At 40.3% G+C, this 16,709-nt stretch overlaps 1 protein-coding gene across 4 annotated transcripts in view; it reads left to right on the forward strand.

The window, feature by feature from the left end:
• The first annotated feature begins 695 nt into the window (after positions 1-695).
• The window catches only part of BAZ1A (bromodomain adjacent to zinc finger domain 1A), a 64,767-nt gene continuing 48,753 nt past the window's right edge, over positions 696-16,709 (forward strand). For 3 of the 4 annotated variants that reach the window (XM_062576015.1, XM_062576018.1, XM_062576017.1), the window contains exons 1-3: positions 696-755; positions 1,305-1,461; positions 8,558-8,836. In XM_062576015.1, coding sequence (XP_062431999.1) covers positions 1,349-1,461; positions 8,558-8,836 — 392 coding nt within the window. In that variant the 5' untranslated portion in view covers positions 696-755; positions 1,305-1,348. Of the gene's footprint in view, positions 756-903; positions 935-1,304; positions 1,462-8,557; positions 8,837-16,709 lie in introns of those variants that run through there. The other variant, XM_062576016.1, reaches the window with a different exon arrangement.

The raw sequence follows: 16,709 nt of genomic DNA on the forward strand, positions 1-16,709 counted from the left end.
GGGGGGGGGTGTTTTTATGCCTTCACGGTGGCTGGCAGTCTTCAGATCAAAATTAACATCCTGATTTTAATTACCAGCGGCACCGTGAATGCGTTAAGGTAATAACAATAAAGTGGTAATGAGCAGCGAAAGTTTACACGGCGGCAGAGCGACGCACTGCCGTTTTCTAGGAGCGGCGGGGCGAGGCAGCAGCGTTTGGGGGCCCGGGCCCAGCTCCAGCTCCCCGGCGCCTCTCAGCAGAGCGCGGAGCGGGAATTCCCGCCCGTCCTGCCGCGCCGACGCTCCGCGCCTCCGCTTTTCCGGCAGCGGCTGAAAAATAAAAATAAAAATGAGAGAAAAATACTAATAATAAAAAATAAGGGAATGAATAAATGAATGAAAGTCTGCGGTGACGGTGCCAGGGAAGGGGGGAAGCCACCGCGAAGCGGCCGCGCGGCGGCTCCTGAGGCCGATCACTCAAAAATGGAGGATGCGCCCTCTCAGCCGTTAATTAATAATGTAGCTCGCTGCCTTCCTGCGTGACACACGCTGGCAGGCGCCGAGCGGCCAATAAAGATGTAGGGGGGAGAGAGGGGAAAGCTCCTCCCAGCCGCTCTTCCTGACCGAGGGCTCGCAGAAGTAGATCAAAAAAAAAAAAAAAAAAAAAAAAAAAAAAAAAAAAAAAAAAAAAAAAACTTCCCCGGAGCTGCCGAGACGAGGGGGGCGGCGGCGAAGGAGCCTCGGGCGAGGGGGCGCCGCGCAGGCAGGGCCACCAGGTAGGCAGCGGGCAGGGCGCCGCGGGGCCGGCAGGAAGCGAAGGGGTTGGGGGGGGGGGGGGGGACGGACGTGATTCCCCCCCGCCGTGAGGAGGGAGCGGGAGTTGGTGTCCGGCCCGCGCGGGTCGGAGGCGGCCGAAGGGGGCGACCCCGGCGGAGACAAAGCGGCGGCGGCCGGGGTATCCCCGAGCCGAGCACGTTGTGTGGCGGGGGGGTGGGGGCGCCTCCGCCTGCCTCCGCGCGGCGTCACGGCCCCATTGTGAGGCGGCGGCAGGAGGAGGAGGAGGAGGGAGGCGCGGCGGCGGCGGGGGGGGGGGGAGGAAGGAGCCGCCGCTCGCTCGCTCCTCGCTCAGTCCCGGGCAGGCAGCGGCGTGTCAGGCACACAAAAGGCCGCCGCCGCCGCCACAGCCGCTCGCTCCCCTGGGGGGAGGGACACGCCGGGCGCCGCTCCCTCCTCCCCGGGCCGGGGGCTGCCGCTCGCTCGCTCATTCCCTCCCTTCCTTCCCTTTTTTTTTTTTTTCTTTTTTCCCTTTTCCCTCCAATTCGAAGCGGGTCCCGCGGCAGCAGAGCAGAGGAGCGCACGGAGCGGGGCGATGCCGCTGCTGCACCGAAAGCCCTTCGTGAGGGAGAAGCCCCCCGCGGACCTGCGGCCGGACGAGCGCGTTTTCTACTGCAGGGTCACTAACGAGATCTTCAGGGACTACGAGTAAGAGACTCCCCCCCCCCTTCCCCCGAAGCCGCAGCGGCAGTTTAACCCCCGGCTCGGCTGACACCTGGGCGGGGAGGCGAGGCGAGGCGAGGCGAGGGGAGGGATTCCCCGGCCGCGGGGAGCCGCCGCCGAGCCCCTGCCCTCCCGAGGGGGGTGGGGGGAGAGGGCGGATCTCCCGCCCCGGGCAGGGGGAATCCCTTCCCCTCCTCGGTGCGGCCTCTGCTGGGGAGGGGGCAGCTCCTCGCCGCCTTCCTCCCCGCCAACCCCTTCTTCCTCCTCCTCCTCCTCCCGGGACGGAGTCGCGCTCGCCCCGCGGCGGGGAAGCGAAAGCGAAGTGCGTGGGAGGGAGCAGGCGGCGACGCGGATGCGCCCCGCGGCTCGGGCTCCCCCTCCCCCGCGGCGAGCCGCATGTCGGCGGCGGACGGCGCTAGGCCGCGGCGCGGGCCGCGGGCCGCCTCAGCGCGCCGCCAACGGCCGGGCCGCCTCAGCGCGCCGGGAACGGCTCCGCGGGCCGCCGCGCCGAGCCCCGCGCTGCTGCACCTGCCTCCGCGGCCGCGCCGCGAAGCGCTGCCGAAGCGAGCTGTGCGTTTGGGACCTACACCTGTGCCTCAGGAGCTTGCGTTGTTTTTTTCCCTCCTGTTCATATTTTTCTCTTTATTTTTATTTTTTTTTTTTTTTTACTTTTTTTGCCTTTTCATATATAAAAAGACCACTGGAAATCGCGAAACTGTTAACTGTTGAAGGCTTATCCTGGGGAAGTGCACCCGTCCCTTCCTTTACTGCTCACAAGAACAATGCGTAAAAGGTATAGAGAGGGGCGTATTTGGAAGGCCGATAAACGCACGACTTTCGGTGCTGCAGCCTGATCCAGCGGCCTCCCCACCTAGAAAAACGTCCTCTGAATCCAAACTCTTATTTTTTTTAAGTACAGACTAACAAGATTAAATCTGAAATACTTTTCATTTGCGGCATGTGAAATTAGATCACACCTAAGTCTCTTTTTTTCGTGTTTAGACTTGCTTTTCTTACTCAAATACACTAATAAAATTTTAAAGAAGTTGGATTAGGTAACTTTGAGAGGCTGTGCCTTAGAGTTCACTGGAGAATCTAGTATGGGTGTATAGGGTTAAATATTTTTTAGGAAGTTTTGTAAGAAGCATTATCATACTGGGCATGAATGTAACAAGCAGGAACTGATAACCTCGTGTTTCTGTAGAAATTAAGCCCCCCTCCCCCTACTTCCACTGTTTTGAATGCTGCCTTTCTAGCCGCAGTTTTTATTATCGCATAATAAGATGACAGGTATTTGTGGATGCTTTTGAGTTATGTTTTGGGTGTATGTAGCTTTGCTAAAGCTTTAACATGGAAAGTATCTTGTTAAAACATCCTTCAACTCTGAAAAGGTTTGAAGATTTCAAGTACTCTGACAGGCTTGTTTATACTGCAAGGATGTTGTCATTAAGAAAAAATATGAAAGACCAAATTCCATATTCAACCAGAGTTGATGAATTTTGGAATAAATTCAAAATTGTGTTCATGCAGGCTATCTCTAGAAATGTTAGTGAGTGGTTAGCACACAAGTCAGGGCTAGTATATTGTGTTTGTACAATAACTGAAGTTTATTAAATCTCCTTAGACTTTGCATGAAATACTGTTGCCTTTCCTGCAGAAGCGTTCGATAGGCCTTTTTTTTTCTGCCCCCATCCTTTTTTTTTTTGATATTGTTTAGGTTGGGTGAAAATAGGTAGTTTGATTGATCTGTTCAGTGTTTTTTACTTAGCAGTGTCTTCTGGCGCAATTGAATAAGCTCAAATTGAGTGTTTGTGCTATAATCTACTACAGAGCATAGACTCATCTTCTAGCAATTTAAAAAATGTTGATCCTTGTCTCTGCTAGGTGCAAAGTGATGTTTCAAGTAGCTGATGTTCATTGGAAAAAAAAATTTCCTTCTCTTTGCTTAAACAAGGGCAAGTAGGGATAGAGACACTTAAAAAAAAAAAAAAAAAAAAAGGCAAACTGATGTGGTATTGTCTTCCCAAGTACAGGTTGATCGAGACATTGGTTTTCCTGTCACGAAACAGCAAAAACAACTTTTTTTTAAATCTGGATTGCAAAATCTAATTTTGCAATAATAACTTGATTTCTTTTTCAGTGAGAATAAGTACTGTAGTACTTATTTAGAATTGAACTAGATCAAGTAGGCTGTATAAATACATACAGTAACCTCAGTTCACCCCCTGCCTCAATTGTTTCCATACTTTTTATTACTATAAACTTTTGATTAAGACTTGAATATTGTTTTCTTAGTTTTTACAAAGTACAAATTTACAAAGCTGAAAAGCTTCTTTGCTATTAGCAGCCTTTGTAGAGATGAGTCGAATTACAAATTTGTATTATTTCTCTCTGTGTAAGAGAGCATGATGCTAAGGCAGGGAGAACTTGGTAGACCAGTATTTTGTAAAGTAACTTCCCGTTTAAGTGTGTATTTCCTTTTTAATCTGAAATACCTTCTCATAATTTTGTAATGTTTAAAAGGAGATACAGTGAGGTGATGATGTTTAATTGTATTTATGAAGAATAACAGGAACTGAAGGAACTTCAGAGATGTTCTTAATGCTTAGTTTTGACAGTGGAGGGCCAGATTTGTGGATAGGTCGACACAAGAGCCTCTCAAGCCATAGTAGCATCTGAAAAAGCAAGTAAGTTGGGATGTGTGAGAAATGCATTACACCAGTGGGATGTTGTTTTCAGTCCTTGACGCCTTGTCCGTGAAAGTTAATAGCTGATATAGATACGCAGTGAAAATTATTACTAACGTATGGAAAGTCTTGCTCACGAAGACAGCCTGGAAGATCAGATCGTTTTGTATAGAGAATGACTGATTTAAAGAGGGCGTTTGATAAAGTTATGAAAATAACAAACAGTATAGATATAGTGATAGGGCTGTTTCTCATTCTTGTTATAAAACACAGGGGAAAAAGAAGGTTGGCATCTCCAAAACAAACCAAAAAAGGTTTTGTAGATTTGCCTATGGAATTCTTCGTCAGAATCAAAAAGAAGTCTGTCTGTTTAAAAGGCTATTTAAAGTGTCCATAGTCAAAGGTGTGGATTGTTCTATTTCGTTGAAGAGAAACCCATAAGTTTGAAATATATACCTTAATACATAATTATCCTTTATATGTTAAATGATAAAAGCTTTTGCCCTTTTTTTTCTTTAATGTTATGTGCATTATTTTGCAATGTAGATTATTGCTCACTTCTGGATACAGGCGGAGTACAAGAACACTGTTGTGTTTCAGAATAGCAAAGCTTTTTTTTGTAAATATTCTGATACCATAGCCTGTAGATCATATATTGGAGGCTTGTAAGGGATTCATGATTAAAAATAATAATGATTATGAATTAGCCATTCCATTGAATTTCTCTGCTTTTTTTTCCCTGTCTCTTAAATCTCACTTACTTAACATCCTTTTCTCCTATCTTACATTCTCCAATATATAAAATCCACTGTTAAAAGAAGCACACTCAAAACTTGTTTTTAATACGTTAAGATGAATGAAAGTAAATTACTTGAAGCAAACATGTTCTTGAAGCACAGTAAAATACAGTGAATTTTAGATTCAATACAAATACTTGTTAAGCTCAAAAAAGAAAAAAAAGCCATCTAATTTCCAGGTTGGGTTTTTATGTCCATTTGCAAGTGCAGTCAGCACAGAAATAAGTAATTCATTTCCAAGTTTTATTTTTGAATTGCCTTTTATCAAATGTGCATTTACTAGAAGGATTAAACAACTTTCAGTGATTTGTTGATGAGTTTTCTGTTTGGCTTACCTTGTATGAATAACTATGTAATGTAAATGCTAAGAGACATCCAGATGAGGAATTAACATTAATTCCTTCAACAAATGTAACTTGGTTTGTAGGCTTTGCTCCTTAAATAGCTGAGCTGATGTGAACCTCTCCACCTGGGCAGAGCACTGCAATCTCATTTGACTTCTTGCAGCCAGATGGGACTGTGCTGGAGAGCTTCATGTACTGTTTTGTATGAACTTCCTTCTTCATATTGTCAAGACTTAGAGATCCTGAAACTGTGAGAAAGCCCAAAAGACAATAAAAACCTAGATAAAGATGTAGATAAGACTGTATGCATGATGTGAACAGCAAATTCACTTGCTTTTGTGAATCTAAATTGAACGGGGAATATGATCAAGTATACTTTTTCTGTTCATGGAGAAAGTAATTGTGTTATTCCTTCTGCTGTTCGGTGGTTTTGGTAACTATTTTGTATGCTTTTTGCAAATCTTTTTGTGAGAATTTGAATATGCCACAGAGACACAGAAGGGGAGAATACTGCAAATAAGACCTGCTGCTGTACTGTTTGTGTTTTTTTTTTCTCTCTCGTAAACCAAGTTAAAGTGAAATACTTACAATATTGTTAACAGACTAAGCCACAGATGATTTTGATGTGCTATATGTAAATAGGTAGCTAAACCCAAATAACGGTGTCAAAACTGACTGTATTTTTTTTTTACTTTTTTGGGTAAGTTTGTGGGGGAAAAAATCCACACAAAACAAAAGAGGAAATGAGCTACAATGAAACTAGATACACAAAGGATTGTTGTATGCAAATAGAAAATATTTTCCTCAAGTATATTTCAGTTACTCGTGATCATTACAGATGCAAAATTCTAAGATTACTGTAAAAACTTTATAGAGGAGGGTTTTTTGTTTTGTTGCTTTTTGTTAAGTTCAATGCTGTTGCTTTAAATAGCACAACTGCCCAGTGTCCCCTCACAAAGAATAACAGCAGCTCTTAAAGGCACACTGTCGATTTTAATCTCCTCCTACTCCCTCCATAGTCTGTCTCTCTTCTTCTTCTTCTTCTTCTTTTTTTTTTCCCCTCTTCTCCTTTTACTTTGGTGGGTTTTTTTTTTTTTTTTTTTTGAAGAGTATGTCCTGATAGATTTTGAAAATTCTTATGGTGGTTTCTGTTTTCTGACTAAGGATAACTATCTAGAACCTCTTGGTAAGTGCGACACATATATGTAGAGAGATAGAGCTGTATGAAGAACTGAGTAAATGTTTAACTTTATCCATTGAAGCCAGTGAGACTGCTTAAAGTATTGTGACGATAACAGAGAAGTAATGAAATGTAGGGCAGGAAGAGACCTGAAGAGATTGTGTTGTATGTATCCTTCACCTTAAAGTCAGATATCTAGCTTGTTCTTTAAAACATGAGACTAACTATTCTATACCTTTAAGAATGCCTCGTTTAATTTTTTGCTGATATCTAATCCGATTCAACATGACTGACAGCAAAAGAGGATGTTCTGTCCTGTCTCTAGTAGTCACGAAGAATGACTGACAACTATCCGCTTTGTATCAGTTTTTAAATTTAAAGAATAATTTCTATCCCTTTCTCTTTCTTTGTTCCTCTGCTTCTCTTGTTTAAGCAAGACCACATTATTCATTACTACTTCCAGGTTTTAGGCTCATGTAATGTCAAATAAGTAGACAAAAGTGATAGAAAAATTCTGTTACTTTAGAGCTGGTAGATTTTATTTATGTTATGTGTCTTTTTCTCTTCTTTTTTCCTTTCTTCTCTTGCAGCTGATACTCTTGTTTTTTTTTTTTCTGGCTCTAAGGAATCCTATGCTGATATAGAAAGGATTATCTGAGCCACGACCCTCCATTGTCCTTAATCCAGAGTTTCCATTTTCATTTACAAAATATTACGGTTGCATCTGTCCATCTGCAATGAACATCATCTGCATCAGTATAACTGATGTGCGTTTGTTAGCTTGAATTTGCAGGGAGCCTGCAAGAAGAAAAATTAGTGTGAACTGTTTTCTAATCATGTTGGTAGAAATGATTTTAAGATATCTATACTGAACAGTTCTGGGAATGCTACATAATATTTTTCATTTTTGTTTGTTTTATTTTTTTTAAAAGGTGCTTATCTTCAGTATAGGTATCTCAAGTAGCATGCAGTGTTCTGCAAGCACTGTGTATCCACTTTGAAATAGCAATGTCAGACTGATACAGGGCAGAATAAAATTAAATTAGTCGTGTATTGCACACATGTAAATACTCATTTGTTAAGAGTTGTAAAGGAAGGCAGATAGAATTTGTTGTCTGAACTGGGGCATACTGAGAGCGAGCTGTGCTGTAAGATCACTGATCCACACTGTATGGTATGTTTTAACATAAGTTTAGTGAATAGCTACATTATCTGCTTCAACTAGAAACTATTTTAACAAACCACTGTTTTTGTAATGCCTGTCAAAAACTGACAGCTGTTGACTAATGAACATTCCTCTTTGTTGATCCCAAAGTAATAACTAGTAAGTAAGCAACAAAAACAGGGTAATTTTAGCATTAATTGAAAATGCAAGGAAGGAAAGAGAACCAATATTTGCTAATGGAAAACAAGGGAGGAGAATCTTTAGGGGAAAAAAATAGTTAAATGCTATCTGTAAGAGCAGTACAAACAATAAAGGAATAAAAACTATTTAGAGAAGTGTTTCATATGGTTTTTTTTTTTTTTTAACCTCTTCCATCTTTTCGTTCTGTGAGCTAAGGCACTCAAGATCTGAAACTTGTCAAGTTTAAACACGTTTTTGTGATCTTAAGGATTTTTGTTTGTACAGTTTTAGACCCTCCTGTTGCAAATATGTGTGGAAATATGGGGGATTTGGGGAAGATAATGACATATAAAACTCAGTGTGGTTATTCTTGGGAATATTTGTTTGCAGCTGTGTTGGTCATGATGCTTTGTGATTAAAATGAATGGGACTGTTGCAGTAGTGAGAAGAGACTTTGATTTTACAGTAACAGACTTATCAAGCCGTGCATAATAAAAATGGAAAATAACCCTTGGTTGCCTTGTTATGACAGCAGTGTGCGTTAGACATATGGTAGTGGTAGTGTTGAACTCCATGTCATCTACAACTTACATAGAAGTAGAGCTGTCCTTGAACTTTGCGCTTGTGGAAGATATTTGTTGCTGTATTAATTGTGATCAAACTGTACATATCAGCCAGAACTTAATCTTTTTTTTTTTCCCCTCTCTCCCCACCCCCTTTCTTTTCAGTGATTTTTTTGAACGCACCATTCTGTGCAACAGCCTTGTTTGGAGTTGTGCTGTCACAGGTAAACCAGGACTCACATATCAGGAAGCACTGGAATCGGAAAAGAAAGCCAGGCATAATCTTCAAAGTTTTCCAGAAGCACTCATCATTCCAGTTCTCTACTTGGCCACCCTTACCCATCGCCCACGACTTCATGAGATCTGTGATGAAATCTTTGCTTATGTCAAGGATCGCTATTTTGTTGGTGAAACAGTGGAAGTAGTTAGGAGTAATGGTGCAAGGTAAGGATATTTAAAAAGTAACATTTCTTTTTTGTTTGGTATAGAGATATGTGTGTGTGTGTGTATATATATGCACACACATATATATATGCACACACACACATACAAAAATATATATATAAATAATATTTTTAAAAATCAGGATAGTAAACTCCATCAAACACACCATAAGTTGCGTGTGATGTTTTGGCTAGCAGTGGTGCTCCTGTTCCTCACTGCTTTATTTAAGAGTAGGATTGCATTGCTGGCCTTGGTATCTCTTTACTTTCGTTAGAAGCAGCTGTGGAGACAGCACAGTTCTTTCAGGTCTTGACATAGTAGCCTTTCCATGTGAGTGACGGACTTGCCAAGGAATATCAGGTCCCTGGTGTGTTTGTGTAAGGAAGGTGGGTTGTTTGTTTTTGGTTTTGTTTGCATCTTTTTTTTTCCCACCTCATCACAATGCAAAGAGTGTATTGCACTTTCTGTGGTTAGACTTTCTTTAAGGTCAAATGAGGTTTTGTGTGGCCAAGACATAACTAAATATAGTGTGTGTGTTTGAGGGGGGTGGGGGAAGGAGAGATATACTGGACAATCTGAGCGTGAAGATTTGGAATGAGATTTAATTAGAAACTAGGGGAACCTAGGAATTCAAAATCATTTAAAAGTTTTGATGAGGTCTGCCAGAATGAAAAGTCTAGATTTCACACACACACACACACACACACACACACTCCGGTAGTGAGCAATATCATGAAGAATATTGTACATGATACGGAGATACAGTCTCGGAGAAGTGAGGAACTAAAAAAATTTTGTAATAGACGTCTGGCTGGGATTTAGTTGTTTTTCCTTCTCTGGCTCTGTGTTAAGCTTTCTCTTGCACTTATTTTATATATTGTAAGTATCTTTATCGTTGTTTTCTTAAATGGATAAAAGCATTCAGTTAGAAGGTTGAACAAGAAGATTGCTTAGTGAAAATTTGAAGATTTTTGAACTTCGGACATTTTCTAGTGTCATTGGTATATATGTTTTGTTTTACAACACTTAGCTAGTCTGAGTCTTCCCCCAAGCAACTTTGGGGAAAGGGCTACAAAAGGTCGTTGTTTTGTCAAAATGAGTTTGTAAGCTCATGTAACTGAGGTTTAAAATGGAAAGACTTAAACATGCTCAATTAGGGAATACCTGCAGAATGTATGTTAAATGTGGGATCAGCTGTTTCTGTTTTGCCAGAGGTGAGGTGCCAGCTTCCCCTTCTGAATGGAAGGGGATCAGCCCATCAGCTTGTGGGTAGCCACGGGTCCCTGGGCATGACCTTGTGGGTACTGGGTAACGAGAGTGGGCTGGCCCGAAATGGTGTTCCGAGTCCCTGCTCCAGCTGGGCCTTGCCTTTCTTCGTGTGTTAGTACAGATGCATGAAAACAGTTATTCTGTGGGGGTTTTTTTTGCAGCAGCTGATCTAGATACTCTTTAAAAGCAAATTTTGTACTACATTATGAGAAAATTCCTAAAAGAATGTGCTGATGTGCTGCAGGAGATGATTTGTAAGGAAATTTATATGGATACGTAAGCAAGGTCGGTGCTGAACAGAGCATTTCCTGACTTAGTTCTTCTAAAATGTGAAGTCGCAGTCTGCGAAGCTGGGACAGAAGAAATTCTGTGAAGCTGTTGCCTTTACAGGAAAACCATGTCCAAAATCTATCTGTCTTTTTCATCTTTAGACTTGCTTTAATAAGTAGACCCACATTACCATTAATATTAAAATAATTTTGCTTCTGGAGTAAGTTTTTGGTCTCTCTCTCTCTCTCTCTCTCTCTCTCTCTTTTTTTTTTAACCAGAAAACTGTGTATTATGAAGTGGAGGCATAGTTTTGCTGTGGATTTTCACTGCTGAATGGAAAACCTTTCATTTGTCTTCAGTCTTTGAAGATACTGTCCTTTTCCAAACTGTTAACACAAAGAATGTTTTAGAAGAACATATTTTTTTTTTCCAAAAAAACCCCTCCCGTCTTGCTGCTACTTTTCTAAACTCCTAGCTAAAATACTTATGCTTGTACATCCTAGCTTTTCATCGCTTAAATGAAAAGTAAGCGTAAATGAAGAAGCAAGAAAACTTGCTTACTGCATCTGATGAAATACAAAATCCTTTTCACTTCTTTTTGACTGTCATAAATCAATTTTTAAATTTGCCCAAACAAAATGGTTTCTACTTACAATGTAAACTAAATTCTGTTCTGAAAGTTGTGCTATGATTCTGTCTCATGAATATGGTTCTAACTTCTCTTTATTACTTTTTTTTTTTTTTTACTGGCTTTTAATTCAGTCGTCTTGGTTATTTAAAATTGTGTAGAGATACATATCTAACAATTTTGTATTCATGTTCTAGTTCTAGAGCAATACATTATTCAGATCTAAGGTAAACTTCTAAAACCTGTGGGGTGAGCTAGATAGATTTTTATCTGAATTTTCAGTATTTTGAATTATATTTCTGTCAAAAATTAAACTGCCAGAGGCTGTGCATTTTTAAACTATGTAAGTGTAAACTGTGTCTGTTAAAATGAAACATAACTTTCTGCAGCTGATTGTATGCCATTGATATTCTAGACAAAAGTATGGGAGGGAGCTGCTTCAGCCATTTAAATCTAGGAAACAGTGCAAATAACATGATACTGCACAGGGATCTTTATGCTTAGAGATACATGATTTAAGAATATAAAGTGAGAAGAGGTGAGACAGTTGACATTGACCTGTATTTTAGAGGACTGCATTGGGGATTAAGCATACCAACTCATGCTATTTGCAAATAACGCTGCTGTTTAATAAAGTGATGTGTTTGTGTTCTGTATGGCTTATCACAGGCTAAACTCTTAGTCAATATATAGTTTATTCAGACAATATAGAAGTTGAATAGCTCTTTCTGGCTGTGATTAGGCACATTGTCTTCATCTTTTCTAACTAAAGTGGTCATAGTCCATCCCCAATGAAGTAGCACCTTATGAGACCAACAGAATTTGGCAGCTCATGAAAAGCCATTTGTGTAGGTGTAAACAGTCCCACTGCATTCACATATAAAGCTTTTTGCGCATATAGTGTTTGCAGGATTGTTTATTCTCTGAGCTCTATGCATCACTTAATGTGAAACCTACAGCAAATGCATGTATAACAAGGGGTGAATTGAGGTTGCTCAGGCAATTTAAGTATTGATGTTTTATAACTGTGAACTTTGCAAACGTAGTACTCTTACAGGAGGGATTATTTTGATACAGCTTTTTAGACTTTGAACAAAGTAAATAGGAGGAAACCTAAACCTTAGAAAGATTAGGATTTTGCCTTAGTAATATAAATGTTTTTATCTTGAGCATATGAAGTAGTCTGTAGTACCATACATAATGGACAGTATCTGAGAAGGGTAAGAAGACCACTGCTTTTTGTAGAGGTGAAGCAGAAGAATTTTGAGAATGGTGATTTTTGTAAACAGCTTAGGTGTTCTGGTGGTTATTTTTGTGCATCACTTTTTTTTTTCTTTTTTTTCTTTTTCTTTTTTTTTTCCTGGTCTTATGTCCCTTATAGGCTCATCTGACTTCTAACCTTTTGTTGTCCCACTCAGCTTTGACTGAGTGGGCAGGCTGCTTCTGCCTTGTTGCTGAGGGCTGGTAGGAGGAACTTGGAGAGTGTGGGAGGTATTTTGTCCTTCCTGTTAAGTTATGTCTGGTGCCTTAGCAATCCTTATCAACCAGAAAGAAAAATTGCAAAGAAAGCCCCAATTAGTCCTATGATATGGCTTGTCCAGGCAGTGTCCAAAAATGATGTGTGCAATTTGATAGTGTAGTAGAAGCAACAGGGAGCTAATTCTGTTTGCTCGAAAGTCTTCAGATGTCCTGATTAAAAGTGGCCAGCCTTTATTGGTTTGGATGTGTTTTTCTGGTCAGGCTTGGGCTGACTTTTCTCCAAACCTGACAGCTGTGCCCCGCTTTAAAAAGCAGAATTGTTCAGATTGCTGGTTAAAGAATTGTAAATTTACAGTTAACTGTATTGTATGTGGAAAATATTTAAACAGGCATAGGAATTATTCTAGTTTTTGTTGGGAAAAAAATTAGAATAACATTTCATTTCAACTGTGATTGGTTAATAAATAAGTAGCTAATGGTTTAGTTCACATTATTGAAATGGGAAGAAAAAAGCATTGACCACATTGACTGGAATGTCTTACTATGTTTGCACTTCAGAACTGGAAATTGAAGAGCCAGTAACATACTAATTTGGCGATCAGTCTTCTCCCCTCCTCCCCCAGCCCCTGAATGACATCTCTTGCAAGCTCTCCATTTGGTGCTGTCATAGTACTGTGTAATACTGTCAGTATTTAAATTTGTTAAATTGCTTTGCAAGGTACTAGAATCTGACATCAATTATTTAAAACTTGGAACTATATAGTGTGGAAGGCCTACCTGAAGTAACAGCAGTGGATGCCTCAGACTAAGCAGCAACTAAAAAAAACCCCTACAACTACATAATTCACTCAGCTGTAGTACCTGTTCCTTTCTTCTTGGAAGTCAGCACGTATGTATAAAATCTGTCAGAGGAAACTTTTGAGTTTAAAACTCAAAAAAAAATTGAGTTTAACATGTATAAATAACTGACTTATAACTAATGTTCTGAGAGGATGCTATTATAAGAAATAGTGGCTGTCTTTATTAGGGTAGACAGCTGAGTAGTGCCATAATTGATCAATTCACAAGTTTGCAGTCTGACTTCAGCAGTGAAGAAATTGGAAGTTTTGGATTGGACAACAACTTCACTAGCTCTTCAGTTCCCCCTTCCTCACCCTTAAAAATAGGTTATGTGATGCCTTTGCTTCCCCACTGAAGTGTGTATTCTGTAATACAGCAAGTAATATGGGACTTAATTAGACTCTCAACCACCTGCACAGTAAAAACAAACAGATTATGTACAGGCAGTATATAAGAAGAAAAAATTCATATAGAACATGGTAAATATCAAAAGGGAATATATTTTGCATTTAATTTGACCACTAGATGACCCTATTGCAAGAGAATACATGCCTGATGTCAGTAAGCAAGCAATAAAAAATTATTTTACGTGAACGTAGTGTTTTTAAAACCTTTTCTATGAGTGATCTGGTATCAGCCATTGCCAAGCGGTAGGAAATGTAGATAATTATGGGACAGTCTTGCCTGCAAGTAAAACTTTTTTTTTTTTTTTAACTCATCGTTTGTTTTACTTGTGTCCCAATGCTTTAGAAGAGTTAATAGTGGATTAAACACTACATTAGGCCAATTAAAAGATTTGCATACTGTTTTCATCTCTTAAGTCTTAACTGAGACATAGAAGGCATCTTTGCTTGCTGTTACTATGCCTGGTTAATAGGTAGGGAGGGTAGAAAATAACCGTTGTAAGACAAAATATAGCTCATTTTCTAACTTCTTAACTCAGACTAGCAACAAGGTATTTGCATGTCTGTATATACAGTTGGCTGCTAAGAACTAGGTAAAGTTAATATAAACCACCAGATGGTAAAAGGCAAAATGTCTCCTTGTTTGGACTGTAACAACTTAACAGTGAATTTACATTTTTCAGTCACCAACCTGTTTTCCCCTACTCTGACAAACAGGTTGCAAAACTGACTGGAAACAGAGGCACTGGAGCTAATGCCTACAAAAGCAGAAAGTTGATGGCTTTTCTTTTTTCTTTTTTTTTTGGGAAAGGTGAATTTGAGTTCCAGTAACAAAGCCAGTGTGATGTTTATGATAGAGAATGCTGACAGTACTGAAGCAGCAACTTAGTTAATAGAGCAAATACCAATTAGCATTCTTCAAGCGCTGCTGGTTAAGAATCACTCAACTTTTGGCCTGGGAAGATCATGTCTAAGGAATTCACTTTCTACTGTCCTTAAGTCCTTTGGGATATAAATGTGTTTGTAGACTAATAAACATATTTGATTAATGGAAGCTGTGAGGAGATGAATTCTGGAGAGAACCTGCAACTGACTTCTTGTAGGCTATTAACAGCTGTTACACCTATTTTTGGTTGCTACCAGCCTGTGTTAGCTCTCAACTCTGTGCACAATGTCTATCAGTGTAACAGTATAAATTTAAAGGTATGAGTTTTGATTTGTTTTCTGATTGCTATTTTTTAATCATTAATACTATGAATCAAAGTCTGGGCAGTCAAAATGGTGCATATACTGGTGTTACTCTATTCAAAGTAGTAGTCAGGACTGTTCTAATTAAACAAGAGAGCCAGCACAGCTGTTGTATATAAAGGATTCTGTTGTCCTAAGCAGAAACACATGTCTCACAAGTTTCTTTGAATTTATCTACTGTCCTGTCTGCTATATGGCTGGCAAATGAAGATGCTAAAACTCAAAACCAAAAGCTCATAGCGCCCTTCAGGAAGTCGTCACGTGCCCCAAACTTGTCTCCTTGTTGTGCACTTCTGTGTGCGCATTAACCTGTATCAGGTATCTTAGTAAAAGGTGTGACTTCTTCCTTCAGATCTTACCTCACTCTTACCTCTCTAATGACTTTCAAGTGTATGAGCGCTATTAGTACAAGGATATGAATTACTGCACTTACCTTGTGTTCACTTCTTAAAAACCTTAATCTTACAAATCTTCAAAAGTGACAAAAACATGATGGTATAGCTTCTTGGTATGTATTTATAAATTACTGCATCTTTTGCAGAGTTTCTGGTTCAACTATTCACATACTGTTAGAAAATGTATTTTTTATTTTGGTATTTGGAACCCTTGTTCTGCTTTCACTTGAGTGTCTATTTTCAAAAGTGCATTTCCTCTTGCTTCTGACTCATTAATCGTTGCTTTCTTTATGTTAAATACTGGCCCTGAAGTATTCCTTTTCTTTTCCCTCCCCCCTCCCTGTGAAAAGAATCCTGCATTTCAGAAAACAGTGTTCTGATGGATTTTTAGTCCGTTTATTGTAAAGCATATGGAGACACATTTAATTACTTAACTAGCCCTTCAAGGAATCTGCTTGCTTCTTGACTTGAAACGGAGACATAGTAGAGGCTCAGACTTTTATTAATATTGTGGTAGGATCCAGCCTCAGCTAGATCAGAAAGCTGCTGTGCAGAGTGCTGAACTGGGGGGCAGGAAGAAGGGGTCTCCCTTCTGAGGAGTTGCTAACTTGAGGCCTTGGTCCAGCACAAGGGCCCACTCTGCACTTGGGAAGAACTTTAATTAAGTAAAACTGCCTACATGTGCAGGATCAAGGTTTCAGCTTGACATCCTGCGATGCCTGTTACTAGCTGGTTAGTAGCTAGGCACCTCTTTTTTCCTCTTTGAATATGTTGTACTCTTTAGCTGCTTCAGCAGAGGTACTTGAAAATACCTGTGTGTCCCTGAACCTGTAATGGATTGTGTATGTGCCCCTGAGTTGCTTAACAGAGTGAGAAAGAAATTTGGGAAATAAGTTTAACTGGGGACACCCTTTGCTTTGGGTTTCCCTGAATCATATTCAGCTTGGACTACTGGTGAGTTTGAAGTATACACCATGTTTTGCCTAGCTATCTTGTCAGCTATCTGATACGGATAGCGCTAATATGTCTAGCTTTCAATTTTCAGTTGAAGAAGGATGGGCCACTGAAATCACTGAGCTACCCAAGAGCTACAGTCTCTCAGGGCCTCTAAATGAGGGAGGTCTCACTGCTTCTCATTCTTCCCCTGTTGCTGGCTTCTGGCTCCTTGCGCGGATTCTAGTTCTCGTCAGACCCCTTCAGTGAGCTGCTTTCAGTAGCTGATGTGCCAAACTTACCCAGCTGTGTTTACTGAGCTAGGTTTTTTTTTGTCAGATCAGTTAATTCAATTTAATGGCAGGCATTAAATGATACTGAGTGGCAGAGCTACAAAAAAAGTAAGC

This window comes from Rhea pennata, chromosome 5 (assembly GCF_028389875.1).
Source record: "Rhea pennata isolate bPtePen1 chromosome 5, bPtePen1.pri, whole genome shotgun sequence".
In the NCBI taxonomy this organism is placed as follows: Eukaryota; Metazoa; Chordata; class Aves; order Rheiformes; family Rheidae; genus Rhea; species Rhea pennata.